At 41.5% G+C, this 17470-nt stretch overlaps 1 protein-coding gene across 2 annotated transcripts in view; it reads right to left on the reverse strand.

The window, feature by feature from the left end:
• Positions 1 to 4530: 4530 nt before the first annotated feature.
• Positions 4531 to 17470, reverse strand: part of LOC135503059 (ATPase MORC2-like) — a 36800-nt gene continuing 23860 nt past the window's right edge. For both annotated transcript variants that reach the window (XM_064796356.1, XM_064796348.1), the window contains 5 exons: positions 16554 to 16605; positions 16152 to 16321; positions 15678 to 15810; positions 14916 to 15032; positions 4531 to 6967 (listed from right to left, as the gene is read on the reverse strand). In XM_064796356.1, the coding sequence (XP_064652426.1) occupies positions 6878 to 6967; positions 14916 to 15032; positions 15678 to 15810; positions 16152 to 16321; positions 16554 to 16605 (562 nt within the window). In that variant the 3' untranslated portion in view covers positions 4531 to 6877. The remainder of the gene's footprint in view (positions 6968 to 14915; positions 15033 to 15677; positions 15811 to 16151; positions 16322 to 16553; positions 16606 to 17470) is intronic.

The raw sequence follows: 17470 nt of genomic DNA on the forward strand, positions 1-17470 counted from the left end.
TTATTCATAGGTTTTGTCCATTAGATGTTGTAAACATGGACTCCAGCCATCAGTTGCTTCAGACAACTCGCCATAGCCTACAGCAAACACTGTGTTGACGCAAAACACCCGCTTGAGGAGCGACTCACAATACACTCCGGACGCAGTGGACCGGCCTAGTCAATCACCATAAGGAGATCCAATTAGGTTGACGCAATGGTCAGGCCCGGTAGTATACCTTACAAAGGCTTACGTGCTTAACCGGTGTAGAAGTTTGAAATGTCCTCGGATAGATTGTCCGGGGAACAAAGGATTCTATTATGCGCTTTAATCTATGAGCGATTGACGGTCATTGCCTCAATTGAAACATATACTATAATCCGTCAGAATACAAAAGGACCGGATAATTATTTTTCTTCTCCTATACACCAACTTATTGCGTCATCTCAGGTATAATACATTTAGCCACAAGCAGCTGCTGACAGTGTATCAGATTCTCAACTCCATGGACACTGCCCTTGAGGTTGAATGAGAAATGAACAAATCCTGGGATGTCCATCGTCATGGAGAATAAAGCACATCCAACTAGCATGCAACCTAGACCTCAAGCATCATCATCAATGGGCCTCTCGTGGCAATGAGAAGAGTGAGGGGCAGCGGCAGCCCCCAGTGGTCCTTTTGGTCCAGGAGATATAGTCCACGGTGGTGGTGGATGAAGCAAAAGCTTGCTATCATAGCATGTTGTGGCTGGTGTAACAGGACGAATAGTCCCTTGTCTTTCACAATTTGGTCACCTGTCTTTAACAGCGTCGTCCTCTGTCTCTTACAACCCCTGTAAGTGGTAAAGTAGGAGGCATGGTTCCTTATCTTGCACAACCTGTGGCTCGCGCAGCAGGAGATGTAGTCCGTTGTCGATCACAACTTGTTCCCCTGTCTTTCACAACTTTGTGCCCCGTCTCTCTGATGTATGAGCCGATGAAGCAGAAAGTATATTCCCGTGATCCTCACAACCTGTAGCTTGTGAAGCAAGATGTAATGTAAACACCGTCCTTACACAACCGGTGGTCCAGCCCCCTGTCTTTCACAACGAGCGGCTGGTGTAGCAGAAGGAATAGTCCCTTATCTTTTCCAACCCCACCTGAAACTGGGTGTTGCAGGAGGAATAGTCTCTGTTTCTTACAATTCGTAGCTCATAGACGAATAGTCCAATGTCTTTCCTAACTTGTCGCTGATGTAGCAACCTGTCTCTCACAACCTGTAACCGTTGAAGCATGGGGTATGAACACCGGTCTTTCGCAACCGAAGGTATAGTGCCCTGCTATTCACAACCAGCGAATTGTGGAGCAGAAGGAAAGGTCCCTGTCCTGGGGAAGATCTGTATGGATCTGAGACATGGGCAGCCACTCGGGTAGATGAGGGACGACTAGACGCCTTCGACTTCCGATGCCTCCGTAGGATCCTGGGGGTTCTGTGGTTCCACCGGACCAGGAATACAGTGATCCGAGCTAGGACTGGACAACCACCGCACTATTTCCCTGCTCCTACAAAAGAGGTGACTGATGTCGTTTGGCCATGCATCCGAGTATGACGGGTGCGACACGGAGAAGGAGGAGACACCGGATGAGGTGGATGGAAGTGACGCAAGGACCATCGGCGTGGATGGATACCTGCGGGTGCTGGCGACCGACCGATTAACATGGAGCCAAATGATGACGAGCTGGGTCACAACGTTGCAGAAAGTAAGTGAGTAAGTTGGTGAAGATGGAGGCATAGTCCCGGTCCCTCACAGTTGGCGGCTGGTGTTGGAGGAGGTATAGGCTTATAGTACCCTGCCTAGCACAACTTTATCCACTGTCTTTGGCAACCAGGTCCTCTGTCTCTCAAAGCCTCTATCTTGCAAGGAGGAAGGGATAGCTCCCTCTCTTTTCAAACCACAGGCGGCTATCAACATCGTCTTTTCACAACCGGTGGTCTCGTCGGCTGTCTTTCACAACGAGTGGCTGATGTAGCAGAAGGAATAGTCCCCTGTCTTTCACAAACTGGGACTGGGTGTTGCAAGAGGGATGTCCTATGTCTTTCCTGTCCGTGGCAGGAGGGATAGTCCCCTGTCTTTACAAATTGGTCCCCTGTCATCTAAACATGCACGTGGCTGGTACAGCTGCAGGTATACTGCACTGTCTTTCACAACAAGTGACATGCGTGGCAGCAAGAGGTATTGACACCGGTCTTTCACGGCCGGTGGTCTTGTCCTCTGTCGAGCGGCTGGTGTAGCAGAAGGAATAGTCACATGTCTTTCACAACCTTCGACGACTGGAATTTGCAGGAGGAATAGCCCCCTTTCTTTAATAGTTTGAGGTTAGTGTTGCAGAAGGAATATACCCCTGTCATTTACAACTTGGTCACGTCTCTTTTATAACTTTTATAACTTTGATCACTGTCTCACCGCCTGTAGCTGGTCAACTAAGAGGAATAGTCCCCAAAGGTGGTCTTGTCCAATGTCTTTGAGCCACTGGTGTAGCAGAAGTAATGGTCCCCTGTCCTTTCACAACTTGTGGGTGGTGTAATGGGTGAAATTGTCCCCGTTCATTCACAGCTGGGGGTGAGTGTAACAAAACCCAGGATAGTGCCCTATCTTCTTTCGCAATGTGCTGTTTAACTGGAGGAGTAGTCCCCAGTCCTTCACCACCAGCAACTGGGTGTTGTGGGAGTAACAGTCCATTGTATTGCGGTGCATGTAGCAGGAGTACTAGTCCCCTGTCTATCACAACTTGTGGCTAATGTCGCAAGAGGAATAGTTTCATATCTCTCGCAACCCGTAACTATTGAAGCATGGGGTATAAGTATCAGTCTTTCGCATCCGGTGATATAGTCTCCTGTCGTTTACAACTTGCGGCCGGTAGTAGAGGAATATTCAGTCCCTTTTCGTTACAACTTGGTCCCCTGTTTTTCAAAACCTTTTGCTGGTGAAGATGGAGGCATAGTCCTCGGTCTCTCACAATGGCGGCTGGTGTAGTAGAAGGTATAGTTCCCTGCCTATCACAGGTTCACCCCCTGTCCTTTGCAAATCACAGGTTCACCCCCTGTCCTTTGCAACTGGGTCCTCTGTCTCTCACAACCTGTAGTAGCAGGCAAGAAGGGAGGCATTGTCACTGGTATTTCACTGTTTGTGTCAGGTGTAGCACGGTGTCCGTTTCTCTGTCACAACCCGGTCACCTGTCTTTCATCACTACTTTGCCCCCGGTCTCTCACAACCAAGCAGGTACACCTGTCTTTCACAACCACTAGCTGAAGAAGTAGGAACTTTGAACCCATTCCTCACAACCTTATCCGCCGAAGGAAGAGGTATGAACCCTTTGCTCACAACCTGTGGCTGGTGCAGCAGGAGGTATAGTTCTCTGTCTTTCACAACTTGCGGTTGGTGTAGAAGGGAGAATAGTCACCCGTTGAATTTCAAAACTTGCGACTTGTGTAGCGGAAGACAAGTCCACTGACTTTCACAACTTGTGGCTCCTGAAGCAGGAGGAATAGGCCTCTTTCTTTCAAAACGTGTGGCTGGTGTAACAGGAGGAGTAGTCCGTTGTCATTCACAACCTGTTCCCTTGTCTTTCACAAAGCTGCTAACTTCATGTATTGCTGGTGCATCACTGGTCTTTCACAACAGGTCAACCCAGCGGGAAGAACAGTCCCCTGCCGTTACAACTTGGTCACCTGTCTTTCAAAACCTTAAAAGCTGATGGGAAAGGAGGTGGAGTCTCTAGTCTTTCACAACCTGTGGCTGGTGCAGCAGGAGGTATAGCCCATTGTCTTTCAGAACTTTGTCCCCTGTCCATCACAACCTATAGCTGTCTCTTGCAACCTGTGGCTGGGGAAGGAGGTATAAAGGCCGTCTTTCACATCCTTTATTTGGTGAAGCTGGGGGTATAGTCCTGTCGCTCACAACCCAACGCTGGGTGCAGAAGCAGTAGGTACTTCACTGTGCTCACAACTGGTGGCTAGTGCAGCAGGAGGTATAGTTCTCTGTCTTTCACAACTTGAGGTTGGGTGAAGCAGGAGTAGTGGTACGTTGCCTGGCTTTCACAACCTGTGATTGGTGTAGCAGGGAGAATAGTCCCCTGTTAAATTTCAAAACTTGAGTTGGTGTTGGAGAAGACTCTTGTTTGAGGTAGCAGGAGGAATAGTCCCCTTCTTTCAACACGAATGGCTAGTCCCTGTCTTTCACAGAAGACCCCATTGTTGCAGGAGAAATATTCATGTCTTTCACAACTCATGGCTGATAGACCAGGAGGAATGTCCTTTATCTGTCCCAACATGTGGTTGGTGTAACAGGAGGAATAGACCCCCGTCTTTCACAACTTGTTCACCTGTCTTGTACAACTTTGTCCCCGTCTCGAACAACCCCAAGCTGTCCCTGGTCTTTCACAACCTGTGGCTGGTGCTGCAGGAAGTCTGTTCTGTTATTGTTCACAACCTGTTTAAATTTGACCCCTGAGCAGTCCAAGTCCTTGAGAGCCACACAATTGTGGGTCAAATAACCTTGAACAAGGACATAACTTCTTTTCATATTTTATTGGCTAAAATGCAACTGGTATTACAAATGTGGCCACCATCTTTATTCACATAAGCAGAAGACCTACAGAACAAGGACAAGACTACATGACACTGTACACATAATGATATGTACCTACTTTAGCCTCGTCCCACCCCAAACTTGGTACCAAATGAATTACATTGATCAACAATATTGTGTGCAAAATGTACAGGAGAATGGAACCTATCTGGGGTGGAACCAACAGCAGGTATTCCATTCTACAATCTAATGTACATAGGAAAATCCAGAGCCTGGTTGTTCTAAACCAAGACAACCTTAACACAGACTCGTGGAGGAATAAAGTATTCTAATCCCTCCTTGCAAATATTCCACGACTACTTTGTTGGCTGTAAAAAGATGTCACTTACTTCTTGTTATGGTTAATGAGCTATTAAGTTTTCAGTATAAGTTACAGTATAACTGAACATCCATAGCTTAGTGGCATTTACATTTGTATTTCCATGTATATACCAAACTGGCTTTATTGGGACAAAGTCACAACCAGAGGGCGAGGATAAGATCACTTTAACTTGAGAAGGTAAAAATCAAAATGGCATTATCAGCTTCAAAATATGACAGCTAGCAGTTGAACTTGGCCTGAAATCAACTTGATTTTGTTCATGGATGATTACTAAAACAATTGTCTTTTCCGACATCCCAAACTGGGAATGGTTTTGATGAGAAATTACCCAGCAGTCAACAGTCAGACTTAAAATTGTAAGAGCCTTATACAACACTTTACTAAACACATTCATCTAAAACTGGTAACAACAGAAATATCATAACGATGATAGGATCAAATACACCCACCAAGGATAAATGGTCAATAGAAAAAATGCTTTTGATGAATTGGTTAGGTGTGTAATCTGATACATACATGTATATGGGCACAGCTGAATCAAATTTGCCCTACGTGTTGTTCTAAACTGTTTATAATGAAGAATCATTCAGCACTTTCACCTCGATAGGGAATTCAAAATCACTAAAACAGCATTCGAGGTTCAGGGTCATTTGGTTTTTTCACCCAGAGGCAGGGCTCGAAATTCACGGAGGTCAATGTCTTTATGCCCTCCCTTTTTGCCTTGCTGCCCTGAAAATGTTCTCATCAACTTCCATTTGAAGTGAAACCTTTCTCTCTCAACAACCAAGAGTTCCCATTATTCAGCACAAAACTGTGGCGCCCTTTGGCAACAAATTTCGTGGACAGCAGAAGTAGCACCTTTCCCCCTCCTGAGCAGATATAAATGCAATGCATTGATACGCTACACATGAATTGAACACATTTCTACAAAAATTTTGCATTTTACTACTTGTCTTGAACCTCCATCAACCTGAAGCACTTTTAGAACGTCTCAGATAAAGTACCTCCAGTCTTATGGCATACTAAAAATATTCATCTTAAAGGGTCATTGTACACCTGGGCTACCACAATTTTTTGTTACAGAATTTCCACAGGCATCAGTCATCGGCCAGACTTACTGTACATTGTTGCTTTGAATGCGTAGTGTGACTGAGAAAGTGTGCAGCGTAGGAAAAATGCTGCAGAAAGCGCCCAAGAATAACAATGCCTTCAGGGCCGCTTATAATCGTTATAACAATTATATACAAAGTTCAAATTAATTAAAATCATTTTCATGATCAGGTCGGACATCGTTATACAGATAAAATTCACATTCTAACCATGATTTCTCGCAATGATGTGTACTTCCATGATGATAAAAATACACTATACAACAATCTTCATTATCTTGTGTGCCACCGCACATTTTAAACTGTATGTAGGAGATGAGACTATCAAAATTTGTAAACTTTTTCTTGGTCTATTCACCAAAATTATGATCCCCCCATTTCCATCTTACCAGAGAAAGAAATTGTCTCTCCCAAAACATATGGATACTGTACTCTCTGTCAATCATTCATGTTCCACAGGTGATCAGATGAGATTCTGACGCAACACAACATCAAACTCTCCCCGAGTATATACAGTACATGTATATGATTTTTTTCTTTTCTATGAAAATAGGAGATTATTTGTACAATATGTGAATATCAGCAACCACATAATGAGATCACTGTTCCGTTTCATTCATTCATGTTATGCCAATTTATCCTGAAATCGGCCTAATACACTGTTCTGTTGCCAATATCATTAGAAATGAATGGCTAAGAGTCACAGCGGAAGTGCTCATGAGGTCCCAGTTCGATTTCTTAACCTACAGCTCCCTTGGGGTAAAAATCATCATGATGCCATTCTTTCAACTTAAAGCTGCATACATTTTGATATAGCGCTATTTTCACGGGCAGTTATGATCACTCTGTCTGCTGCATGGCCTGCTTAACACACGCAGCCAGAAGTTCATCCACTTGATCCGTGTCATTCTCTTGGTCAATTTCAAATTCCTGCAATGATACCAATATAGAAACAATTTAAAACATAACTGTCAACAGCTACATGTATCAATGAGAGAACATGATAATGTTATAAAGGATCTGAAAAAAATATGAGAAAAATTTTAATTGATAAATCAAATTTTTTATCATCACTTCTTCAGCTTCCAGGCCCATCACATTCTGAAACAGACTTCATAATAGAAAATAAATTTAGGATCTTATATACTTTAGTGCTTTATTTTGTGCAACATAAGCACTTCACATTTTTTCCCCAAGCCTGTACAGTACCTTTCTAAAGAATAAAGAACTGACCACTACATGGAGTTCAATGGCTGACAGGTTCCATAGAATGACTGGTTTTAGTGAGCCAGACTCTGCTAGTCAAAACCATGAAATTATTTTTTTAAATGTGACAAATACCATTTCATGATGTTCGAACAATATTTGAAGAGAATACATGGAAACATGATATTTCACTGCAAGTTTTATCACAATATATTAACAAGGAGGCAGACAACTCATTTAAATCACATTAGAATAATCCCATAGAGTCATTATTCAGGTACCTCTGCCATTCTACTCAGGCGGCAACTACCAAGCCTCCCTCTCGCCACCCTCATTTCAGATGTACCCCTCTGGGTAGAAAAGATGCACCGATGATCCCGTCTCTTATGGCACAAACTCTCTCCATCTGTTAGCCCGTCCTGACTCGGACAAATACCAGCTTATCGCACACACAGCCAATTCAAGATTCATTAAAACCATTTCAAATGTTGCGACTCTATGATTTATAATAAAAAACGACAATGTAATGGCCATGTGTTATTGTTTCGGTCTTATCTGAAACAGATCATGGCTGATCACGTTTGTCCTGCCTTAAGACAAATCAGTAGGTGCTCCACCAGCAGGTAGTGAAGACGTGCCGCAAACCGTGGTCATGATGACAGGAGTCGCTGCACAATAGTTCCGTCTGATTTATTTACTGAACTAAGAATGACAATATGTGGCCAGTTGGTAGAGCATTGTGTACGAGTAACTTTGCCCAATTAACAAGGTTTTTTCTTACAGACACTAACTAGATGCGCAGTCACTTATAAAACAATCCCTTCACTAAAACTTTTTTAATGTTCCCATTTTTGACTTGGACGTGTCTATTAACAGATGGTCGCGAAAAATTCAAAAGGAGTCGCCAACGAAAATGAACGAATGGACACAATTAGAGCCAAATAACATGAGGCAAAGTAGTATTCAAATCATCTCTTAAGAATTCAAAGTGAAAATTTGGTTATAAGCACGATCAAAATAGCTCAAAATATAATATTGTAAATGGTGCTCTAGCTCAAACAAATGCATTTTACAACTTCACACTACATGATATTTTTTGCTCACCATCACACCTCTCAAATTCGATAATTTCGTCAAAAACCAATCAAATAATTGTTTAGATCAAATGAAGCTTCTCATTTATTCAATATTTGCCTAAGATCAGGTGACACCTTCCTCCGCGCTGCCTAATCAACCGTTAATGTGTAATAGTAGCGTGATCCACCACTTTCCAGAAGATTATCATACCAGCATGATATATGAGCCCGTTTTTGTTCAATTTGTTCCTCATATAACATGGTCTAACGGCAATGTATCAGACTTGGTGTCCTAAGACAAAAGAACAACACAAAGTGTCAGGACCTTGGCAATCAATTTATGTACATGAAATGGACAATTATTTAACTCAATTGATCAGTCAAACTAACATGTCCCTTTAACATTAAATCTGTAACAGGACAGGTGAACCCATCGAAGTGTCCTGATAAAATCTCTAAGTTACTCTGGATCTATGATATTCAAATACTTCACTTCTAGAATTAAATAATTCTAGAAATAAACATAGCCCAAAGTGGTGGGAACTCCCCACAATCCACAAAAACACCTGACCGCACTTAGGTGTATGTTTTTTGCGGATTATTCCCAACTAACTTGACAAGTTAAAACGCCATTTACAAACTTCACCCCAAAAAGCTATCGTTCAAATAGCACCGATTAACAACTTTATCAAGTGGGATTGAAGAAGTTGCACTCATCGCCCTGATCTTGAGTAGTCGGGTTGTACAATACTTGACTTGTTTAAGACATTGTTTACTTGTCAACAGACTGTGACATTACATCAGCGTACACCACGGAGCCCTTATTCCTTTGTAACATTTTTAATATTTCAAAGTAAATTACTCCCACAGGCCCTCAAACCAACAATGAGAAGACTACAAGACATACTACTCACACCTCAAACATGTCATCATTAAAACCTGTTGGTGCACCACAACTAAATAACCTCTCATGATATGGACAGAGTTCAGAGACATGGTCACATGGAGGTTACACAGATTAAACAAGAAGGAGTAGCCTTATTGTGTGCTGAGGCAATCGTTTAGCCATCAGAAAGCAAAACATCATCCCAGACAGCATCAATAACAAACAAGATGTAAATTTTCATGAAACACAAAGACAATTAATGATATTTGTGTAAGAGTTTCACACAAAAGGTTGCAGTGTCCTTAAGAAAGTTCACTCCTCCGGAGTTGATCCGGGGTTGAGTTTGTGGTCAGCTTTGAATAAACAACGAGGAAGTTGGAAGGTTGTCACACTTGTCATTAGAAATCTTTAAGTAAAGGGGGGGGGGGAGGCTTCTCAATGTAGCAAGATGGAAGCGCTAAGTGTCCAGTTATCTACACCAGGAGATCTACAAGGAGACACAATGGAGAGGTTTGAGATAAGGGGGCAGATTCATCGCTGCCACAGGTTAACAGGAGTGGACCTGCTAGGGATGACAACTCAACAATGACTTGTCACTATTGTCTTTCAGGTCATACCCTTTGGATGTGTCCGACACAACTTTCTTTAGCGCTGTTTTGGGCAAGGAAGTCATAATTGTTGGACCCCCTGCGACAATTAAACTGGTTTCATCCTTGACATGGAGTGTCTCTTACTTTGGACAAACATCCAAAGTTTAGGAGATCATAAAAATACAAAGCAGCAATGGGAAGGTTGGGTGTATTTGCGGCAGAAGATGCACACACACGAACTACTTTTTCTGATGATCTGGGATCGTCAGAAATTACAGTGAACCATTCACGGATGAAAGAAAGTTTCTTAAAGAGGATGATGGTGGCTGGACTGGGGTAGCCTGAAGCAACCTATCCATCACAGGCCTACACAAACCTGTCACAGTGACGTCTGCCAGCAAACTAATCGACCGGCAACCACTTTTATGCACCAACAGCGCAGCCATCAACCATGATGAATTACTGACTACGAGCCTTTTCAGGCACCGTTGTTGGAAATATTAAGCGGGAACATCGTAAATTGATGGGCGTTTTTAACTGTTGAAATGAAGCTGAGGAAGAGAGAAGCAAGTTGGTCTTAGTGGCTTGAGTGAGCTCCCTCCCCAGCCACATAACGCACCATTAACTTTTCATTACAATTTCAGCGCTGTGCCACCAGTGCACATGAATAAAGCATTTGACAACCACTGGATGTAAATATTTAAAACGACCGCTTTTAATAAACATGCATAACAAATGAGGTGTTCAAGTACATCATTTAATAGAGGAATTATAACGGGTTGGTAGCTTAGGCCAATTCAAAATCAAGACAGTAATTGATCAAATTTGTCTTACAAGTTACAATACAAGTGATGATGTTGGTTGATTTTTCAAACACAGTTTTTCAATATTTTTATATAGGTGGGAGACTTCGAATGAATCCAAAATATCTTTGTTTTCAACAGTTGAACTAAGTCACCCTCCCCAAATCAAATTTTTTTTAAATGTCGGGGCTACAGTCAAGAATGAAACACAACTCTAGAACACTCTCTGCCACAAATTTGAATCAATGAATTATTTTAGTGATAGCCAATCTCCTTTTGTGCACTTCGCTTACAATATACACCACAATATTCAACAGCCCAATCAGAATATCGTAGCTTAGAGCAAGTCAATAACTTGACACATTTAAGTCAAACTTCATTCAAATGATTGAATGCATTTTAAAGTGTACAAAATCACAAATACAGACAACATACACATTTTCATTTTAAAGACGAGCAAAAGTTGCACCTTGAATTCAAACGGTTCAAAACCAAACTGCGATATCTCAAAGCTTCCTTGGTAACGACTATCACGTCTTCCTGACTATGTAAGAAGATGAGAAGTAATCCCAAACAGTGAACGACTCCTGGGACTCAAGGCGGGAGAATAAAAACACGTCATGCAAGACTGCCTGGGTCATTGTCTCGTCGGGTGTGAAAACTCTGGCAGCAGCGCTCGGATCCTCGGCAACTTGTTTGGAATCACACCTAATTTGTCTACGAGATGAATGCTCAGGGCCTAAGATGCCGCGGCAAGGAAATAACAGCGCTGGTACCGATACCCAGGGGACCCACTGCCTCAGTTTGGTAATGCTAATTTTACACGATCGCGAGGAATCTAAATTGCATTGCTGGAATCCATGACTCGATGAATGATGAGATGACACCTAGAAGCACTGGCAGTTTGCGCGATGAGCAACTTTTGATGATGGAAGTTTTTCCTGGTTTTTGGAGGTGGCAAGTTGGGTGACAGCTTTATGTGGTGTTAACAGCAGTTTTACACTGGAGAAGAGCGGGATGGCCCCATATGCCACACTCTACCCGCCAATGGTACAATAATGAGGCAAGAATACAGCTGAGTGTTCGACTGACGCTAACTCATAAATTAGCATCCGCAGCACTGGGGAAATATATAGAAATTTGATGGGTATTAGCGAGAATATTTCAAACTAATGATCTTCGACTTCCCATTTGTATTCAAAGCAAACTGATTAACACACTTCTGACATGAGAGCAAAACATATTATCACTAATGGGAGTTGACTGCAGTTTTCAAGAAAAATTTGCCAGCGAAAAAAACAAGGAATAGTGGATGATAAACCTGGACAGCTGGTGCTTCCTTTGCCTTTTCCTATAAGCCCCTGTATATCAACTTGCAACTGGTAATCATTTGATAGTCGCAGTGAATTACTACTAACCTATGATACTGAATTAGGAAGAGATTTTTTAAGAAGAGAAAATTCTAAACTTTTGAATTCCCATTTTCCTATTTTCAAAGCCAATTTTGATAGTACAAGAAAAATACAAAACACATTAATTTCCATACCAACTACTTATTAACTGAATTTCATGAGCCACCATAACTCTAACTGGATCGCCAACCATACTTTCAGTTTTCAAAAGGACAGATGTTGTCAAGGTCGATTTTCATATCGCATCTCAGAATGATCTGGCACTTCATTGTGACGGACATTAGTTTGATTTATAAAGGTGCATTATCAGTCACCATCCATGCCAAACCAAAAAGGAACAAAATATTAAATTTTTTGAAAATATCAGTTCTTCTTCATCATGCAGACTTTTTTTGAGTTGCAAGCCGGACAGTCTGTTTTGGGTAAATATTAGTTCAATGTGTTGAATCTGCCTTAGTCACAGTGGGTCTGTTGTCTAAAGAACATCAGAGAAATCAAGAAGATGATCATTTTGAAAAGTCTGTCGGCAGCCACAACAGAAAATGAGTTAGAAAGGAAAATGTTTTCTCTCTTTTTTTGATTAATGACACTGTGAGAACTGAAAAAAATTTCCATCAGGAGATTCTTTCAAAATAACAACCTTTGCCTGGCCTAAGATTTGTCAAACCATGCAAAAACTGCTTCAAAAGACACTTCTTGTATCAGAGGCAGATGCCAACATGACTGATCAGCGTTGACACAATGATGCAACTGTTGTCTTTTAGACCAGTTGTCAGATGTGATATTAATATCAGTGAATGACTACTTAAAGGGGAAGAGGTCTCTCTATTTTGATTGCGAGCCATCAGAGATGGTGACACGGCAGAAGAGAAGAACAGGACCAACTCTCTAAACTGATCTCATCCAAGATGTTTCGAAAATCGCATCATCAACTTTCTGAGTGTATGAAGTTGATGATAGGGTTTATCATCAGATACGACACTTCGAATACAAATCCACCAAATCGTCTCTCAGAACAGGGAAACTGTGCCAAGGCAGCATGACAACAACTTGTGGAGCAAAATCTTTGAAAGAGGAAATGGGAAACATTAAATTTTGTTCTTTGGAAGTCCAGGCAAATAGAAGCCCATTAATATCATCCAAAAATGCCCTGACTTTTTCAAGTAGTCCATTGAACACAAAAGCAGGTGTGAGGTAATGTTCAGTTCACGAACAGGACAACGACGCAACTTATATCATCACTGAGCCAGCAGAGAAGAGACTTTCAACAAATAAATAAATTACAGCATCTTTTGCGCAGGAAAAACTGAATAAAAACGGATGCAGTATAAATCACCAACAGTGAATAGAAAACAGCGATCTCAGCATGTTCAAGACGTGATAAAAGATGTTGTGGTGTTATCAATGGAGTTGCGATTCATCCCTTGTTAGAGAGATGGACAAAGGATACCTGTAACTGGCACACTCCACTCCAACTGACAATAGCACCATGAAAGACGACCTACTCCTTCCACCAATTTATTATCTCGCACGCTTCTCTGTTGATTTGATATGCTACGTCATGTTTTCGAGAGGGTCGGCAAACACGCCCATGTTGCAAAGTGAAAGATGAGAGATCGCAATTCAACAAGACGAATATGGCAGCATATGTTATGTCATTATGTTGCAAGAAGACCAAACACTTTGTATCCAAAAACAATCGGACAAAAAATTTGATATTTCAACAAGTCTTTTTGACTTGTTATAATAATCCCTAAGTTATTCCATGCGGTGTAATATTTTAAGCTGTTGTCGTTCAATACCTTCATGAGGAAAGGCGAAAAAACTAATGTAGACGGAGAAATGCTGGATTAACTGGCACAACATCAACTTTTCCCTACAAGTTATTTTAATCTTTCAACTTAAATCTCGTAGCTAATCTTGTGGACAATTTTGAAAAAATTCCAAACCAAAAGTTGACTGGTCATAATGTAAGCCACAAGTGCCTTTAATCATACCATGAAGATGTTTTTATCTGTTGTTATTCAGTAAGCTTCTTAAATCACCACCACTGAGGTATTATCAGGTTGGCTGTCACAGTAATCTGCCCGCGTATTGTGCGCTTGTAAAAACCTGCCAAAACTCTGCTCAGTAAGCCCAGGGTGAACACGGCCATTAACAGGACCTGACATGAATTCTCACAGTTACTTCACCAGGTCGGCTGAGTAGACAAACAGCAAATGTTCACACGGATTTGGTGGAGTCTCCACCAAGTCGTTGTATTTCACTACCATAAGGCATGCCAATAATCGTGAAATAACACATAAAGATGATTTGTAGTCAAAGCGCTGTAGTGCCAAAATACTAATGGCTTAGTGCGCTAGCTGTTTATGGTGGCCGAGACTGTCAAAATCGATGACACTGCAGATGTGCCATCAGCTTAAACCCAATCATCGTGCGAATTGGGCCGGGTTTTCACGCCAATGCTCCAAGAGTGATGCGCCTCCATGGATGCAATTCTGTGATCATTACCACGCTATACCACGGGGATAAGAATTTAGCACTCCACACCGTATCGTGCGCCCTCTCATACTCTCCTCACACTTCCTGGGAAATGACTTATACGGTCAGGTGTGAGACAGTTTTTCACTTTCCATGTTCTAATATCCCCATCGTGTCCCTGGCCGCCAACATGATTAACTGACGGTGAATGATTCACACGAGAAAATAACCAATCAGAGAAGCAAGAATGGAACAATGTTCAAAAATGGGTGTAATTTATGCGATGCAAAACAGGCCAACAGCTATTAAGAACTGAAAATGTTTAACGCGTGACGCAGAGGTCAGGAAGACACTTTAGCACAGTAAATAGCAATAGTTACACCAAGCCTATTAAAAATTAAAACAGAACTAGCCACAACTTTACCTCATTTATTGTCTTCAATAACTTAGCTATGAGTTTTCTGAGATGAGATAACTTGGTTTTTGCAGCTTCTGCCTCCTTTTGTTTGGTGACCGCATCATTCTGGAAACTGCTCACCAGCTGAAGAAGGAAAATACGACACAGTTAAGGATTTGTTTAGAGCAAGAAGCGACAATCACATCACCAGCCCAGCCCTTTGGTGGCCGAAAATCTGGTCATATTCATTTCTTGACTTTTTTAATGCAATCAAAGTAGGATTGCTTCACATTCTCCCAAATGGTGCTCCAAGATCTTCAGCAGTAAAGTGTTTAAATTGACTATCATAAACACGGGAAGATCATCAACAACGTAGAGATAATGTTGTCCCTTTATCACTCTATTTATTACAAGATCATCATGAGTTGCATTTCTGATCAAATTCTCGTAAAACTTTATTATCATCATCCCTCCGCAAGGTGAAGATGAAACAATAATCAACGGTGGGGTAAAATCTGTGAAGTTAGCTTTGGGTGATTTGTATTGGGATGGGGTGACAATGTCACCATAAAGGAACTCCTTAGATCTTTATAACATGGCACAGGGTGGCTGTGGTACGTGGTGTGATTCCATAAAGGCTACTACACATTCACATCCAATACCAAGCTTAAACTTACACTAAACTGAAGAGAACAGCAAATTACTGAACAGGCCATTATTAGACCTTAGCCTTTTTTGGCCAAGCTATTTATCTATGAGTTCAAAATACCCAGTAATGAAGTTTAATACCTTCCGTAGTCCCTTCTCATAGTGATCAAAGAACTCGTCCAATGGAAACGATGCGAGTTCCTGCATATTCAAGTTGGCAATATCCTCCTTCTCCTGTGGCCACTGTGGTGGTAAGAAGTATCGTAAACATGTCCTGTAATAGAAGTTATAAATTTTTTTTTAAAAGAGCTATATAGGTTTATATTGTACAACATTCTCAAAGCACTTTACATTTATTCACAGATCAATCCTGCAACTTTTTAGTAGAACTCAGAAAAGCAGCTACCGTAAGTGCTTTAACCTTAGCATTCCGACTGGTAATACCAGATATATTGTTGTGTACTTCCAAATGTCTTCAAATCCAGGCAAATTTCCAGAAAAAGTTCCACAGATATCAATTCCTGAACAGGTTATACACTAAGAGGAGTACTTTATCTTCAAGTGACTGTGACAAAACACAGATTTTTGGACGGCTGAATTAATGTGTCAACTGACCTGTATCCATCAGCGATTTCATCCAGGGCTTGGCCAGATCCAACATTATTGGCTGTAGAAGAGGATGGGGTCTCGGCTGTTGTTCCATGGGACGCCTCAGACGCTGGAGATGGTGGGGCCGCGGTCACAGCAGACGTGGATTCAGCATCCATGGCAGTTCCATCGCTTGCCTAGAAACAAAGAATTTGTTCAGAAATATACCATTCAGTGGTAGTTTTTCTGAGATTGCCAAAACGGCAAGTGCTACAAGATACCTGGTTTCTGGTTACAACTGGACAGTTGTCCCACAATATGTTTTTTATCAATTCAAAACAGAATTTCTCCTTGTAAGCAGGTCTGTCTCATTGATATTAAGTATTGATTTGTAGAACTGCAGACATACAGGTTGCAATTCAGACTTACTTTTGTGGAGCTTGCATCAATGGTTCGAACATCTTCACTTCCTTCATCAAACCTGAAATATAGCGGGATTGGCAGTTAGATATTTGTATTAAAACCATTCGGGATGAGGAGAGCTGACTTCAAGAAAAACTTTGCAATTGTTAGACAAAATACGCCATTTGGTTAACCTTGTGAGGGAGTTTAACAACGAAGCTGATGTCAGAAGTTACAGTTTGTTCAGATGACATTCATGTGACATGTGAGATGTATAATATTGTGTGACCTGGGCGGTGGTCAGAGCGAGTTGCCCTGCTTGAGAAGAATGGCAATAATTGGTGTAAATAGAGGGGAGGAAAGGGTGGGAGGTGGAGCATGTCAGCAGTCACAGTCGAACATCTGTCAGACAGCGGGCAAGACTTTTGTAGCAACAACATTAGCATGTTTGTATCAAGTCAAATTTCTAGCGGAGTCAGCGAGGAGGAAAGAGGATTTGATGACAAAGGCAATTTGAAGGGTACAATGTATCTGAAGGGAATGAAAAGTCAAACTGAAGATAGAGGCAGACATTAGAAAGTGTGTTGCCTATCAAACCTGTAGCATATGATAAGGCACACTGAATTACTGTAAACAAGCACTTTTTTATTCCATTTTGAGGGACTAGCTGAATACTTGAAACAACCAGACTTAAAATACTTTTCAATACCCTATGTAACATTCTTGCTATCATTATCAAAGATAAATCCTAATCTGACAAATGAAGTTTTAAAAACAACCGAAACTAATGATGGAGCCAAATTGGGGCAATGAGTAATAAACAGTCGATTCGCCAAGTCATCTTGCTGAAACTGACCAAGAAACGTGACACAAATTAATCTAAACAGAGACAGATTTCAAATAATGACTTTGGTAACACGTCCAGGAGCAAATAACGGGGGATG

This window comes from Lineus longissimus, chromosome 2, assembly GCF_910592395.1.
Source record: "Lineus longissimus chromosome 2, tnLinLong1.2, whole genome shotgun sequence".
Taxonomy (NCBI): domain Eukaryota; kingdom Metazoa; phylum Nemertea; class Pilidiophora; order Heteronemertea; family Lineidae; genus Lineus; species Lineus longissimus.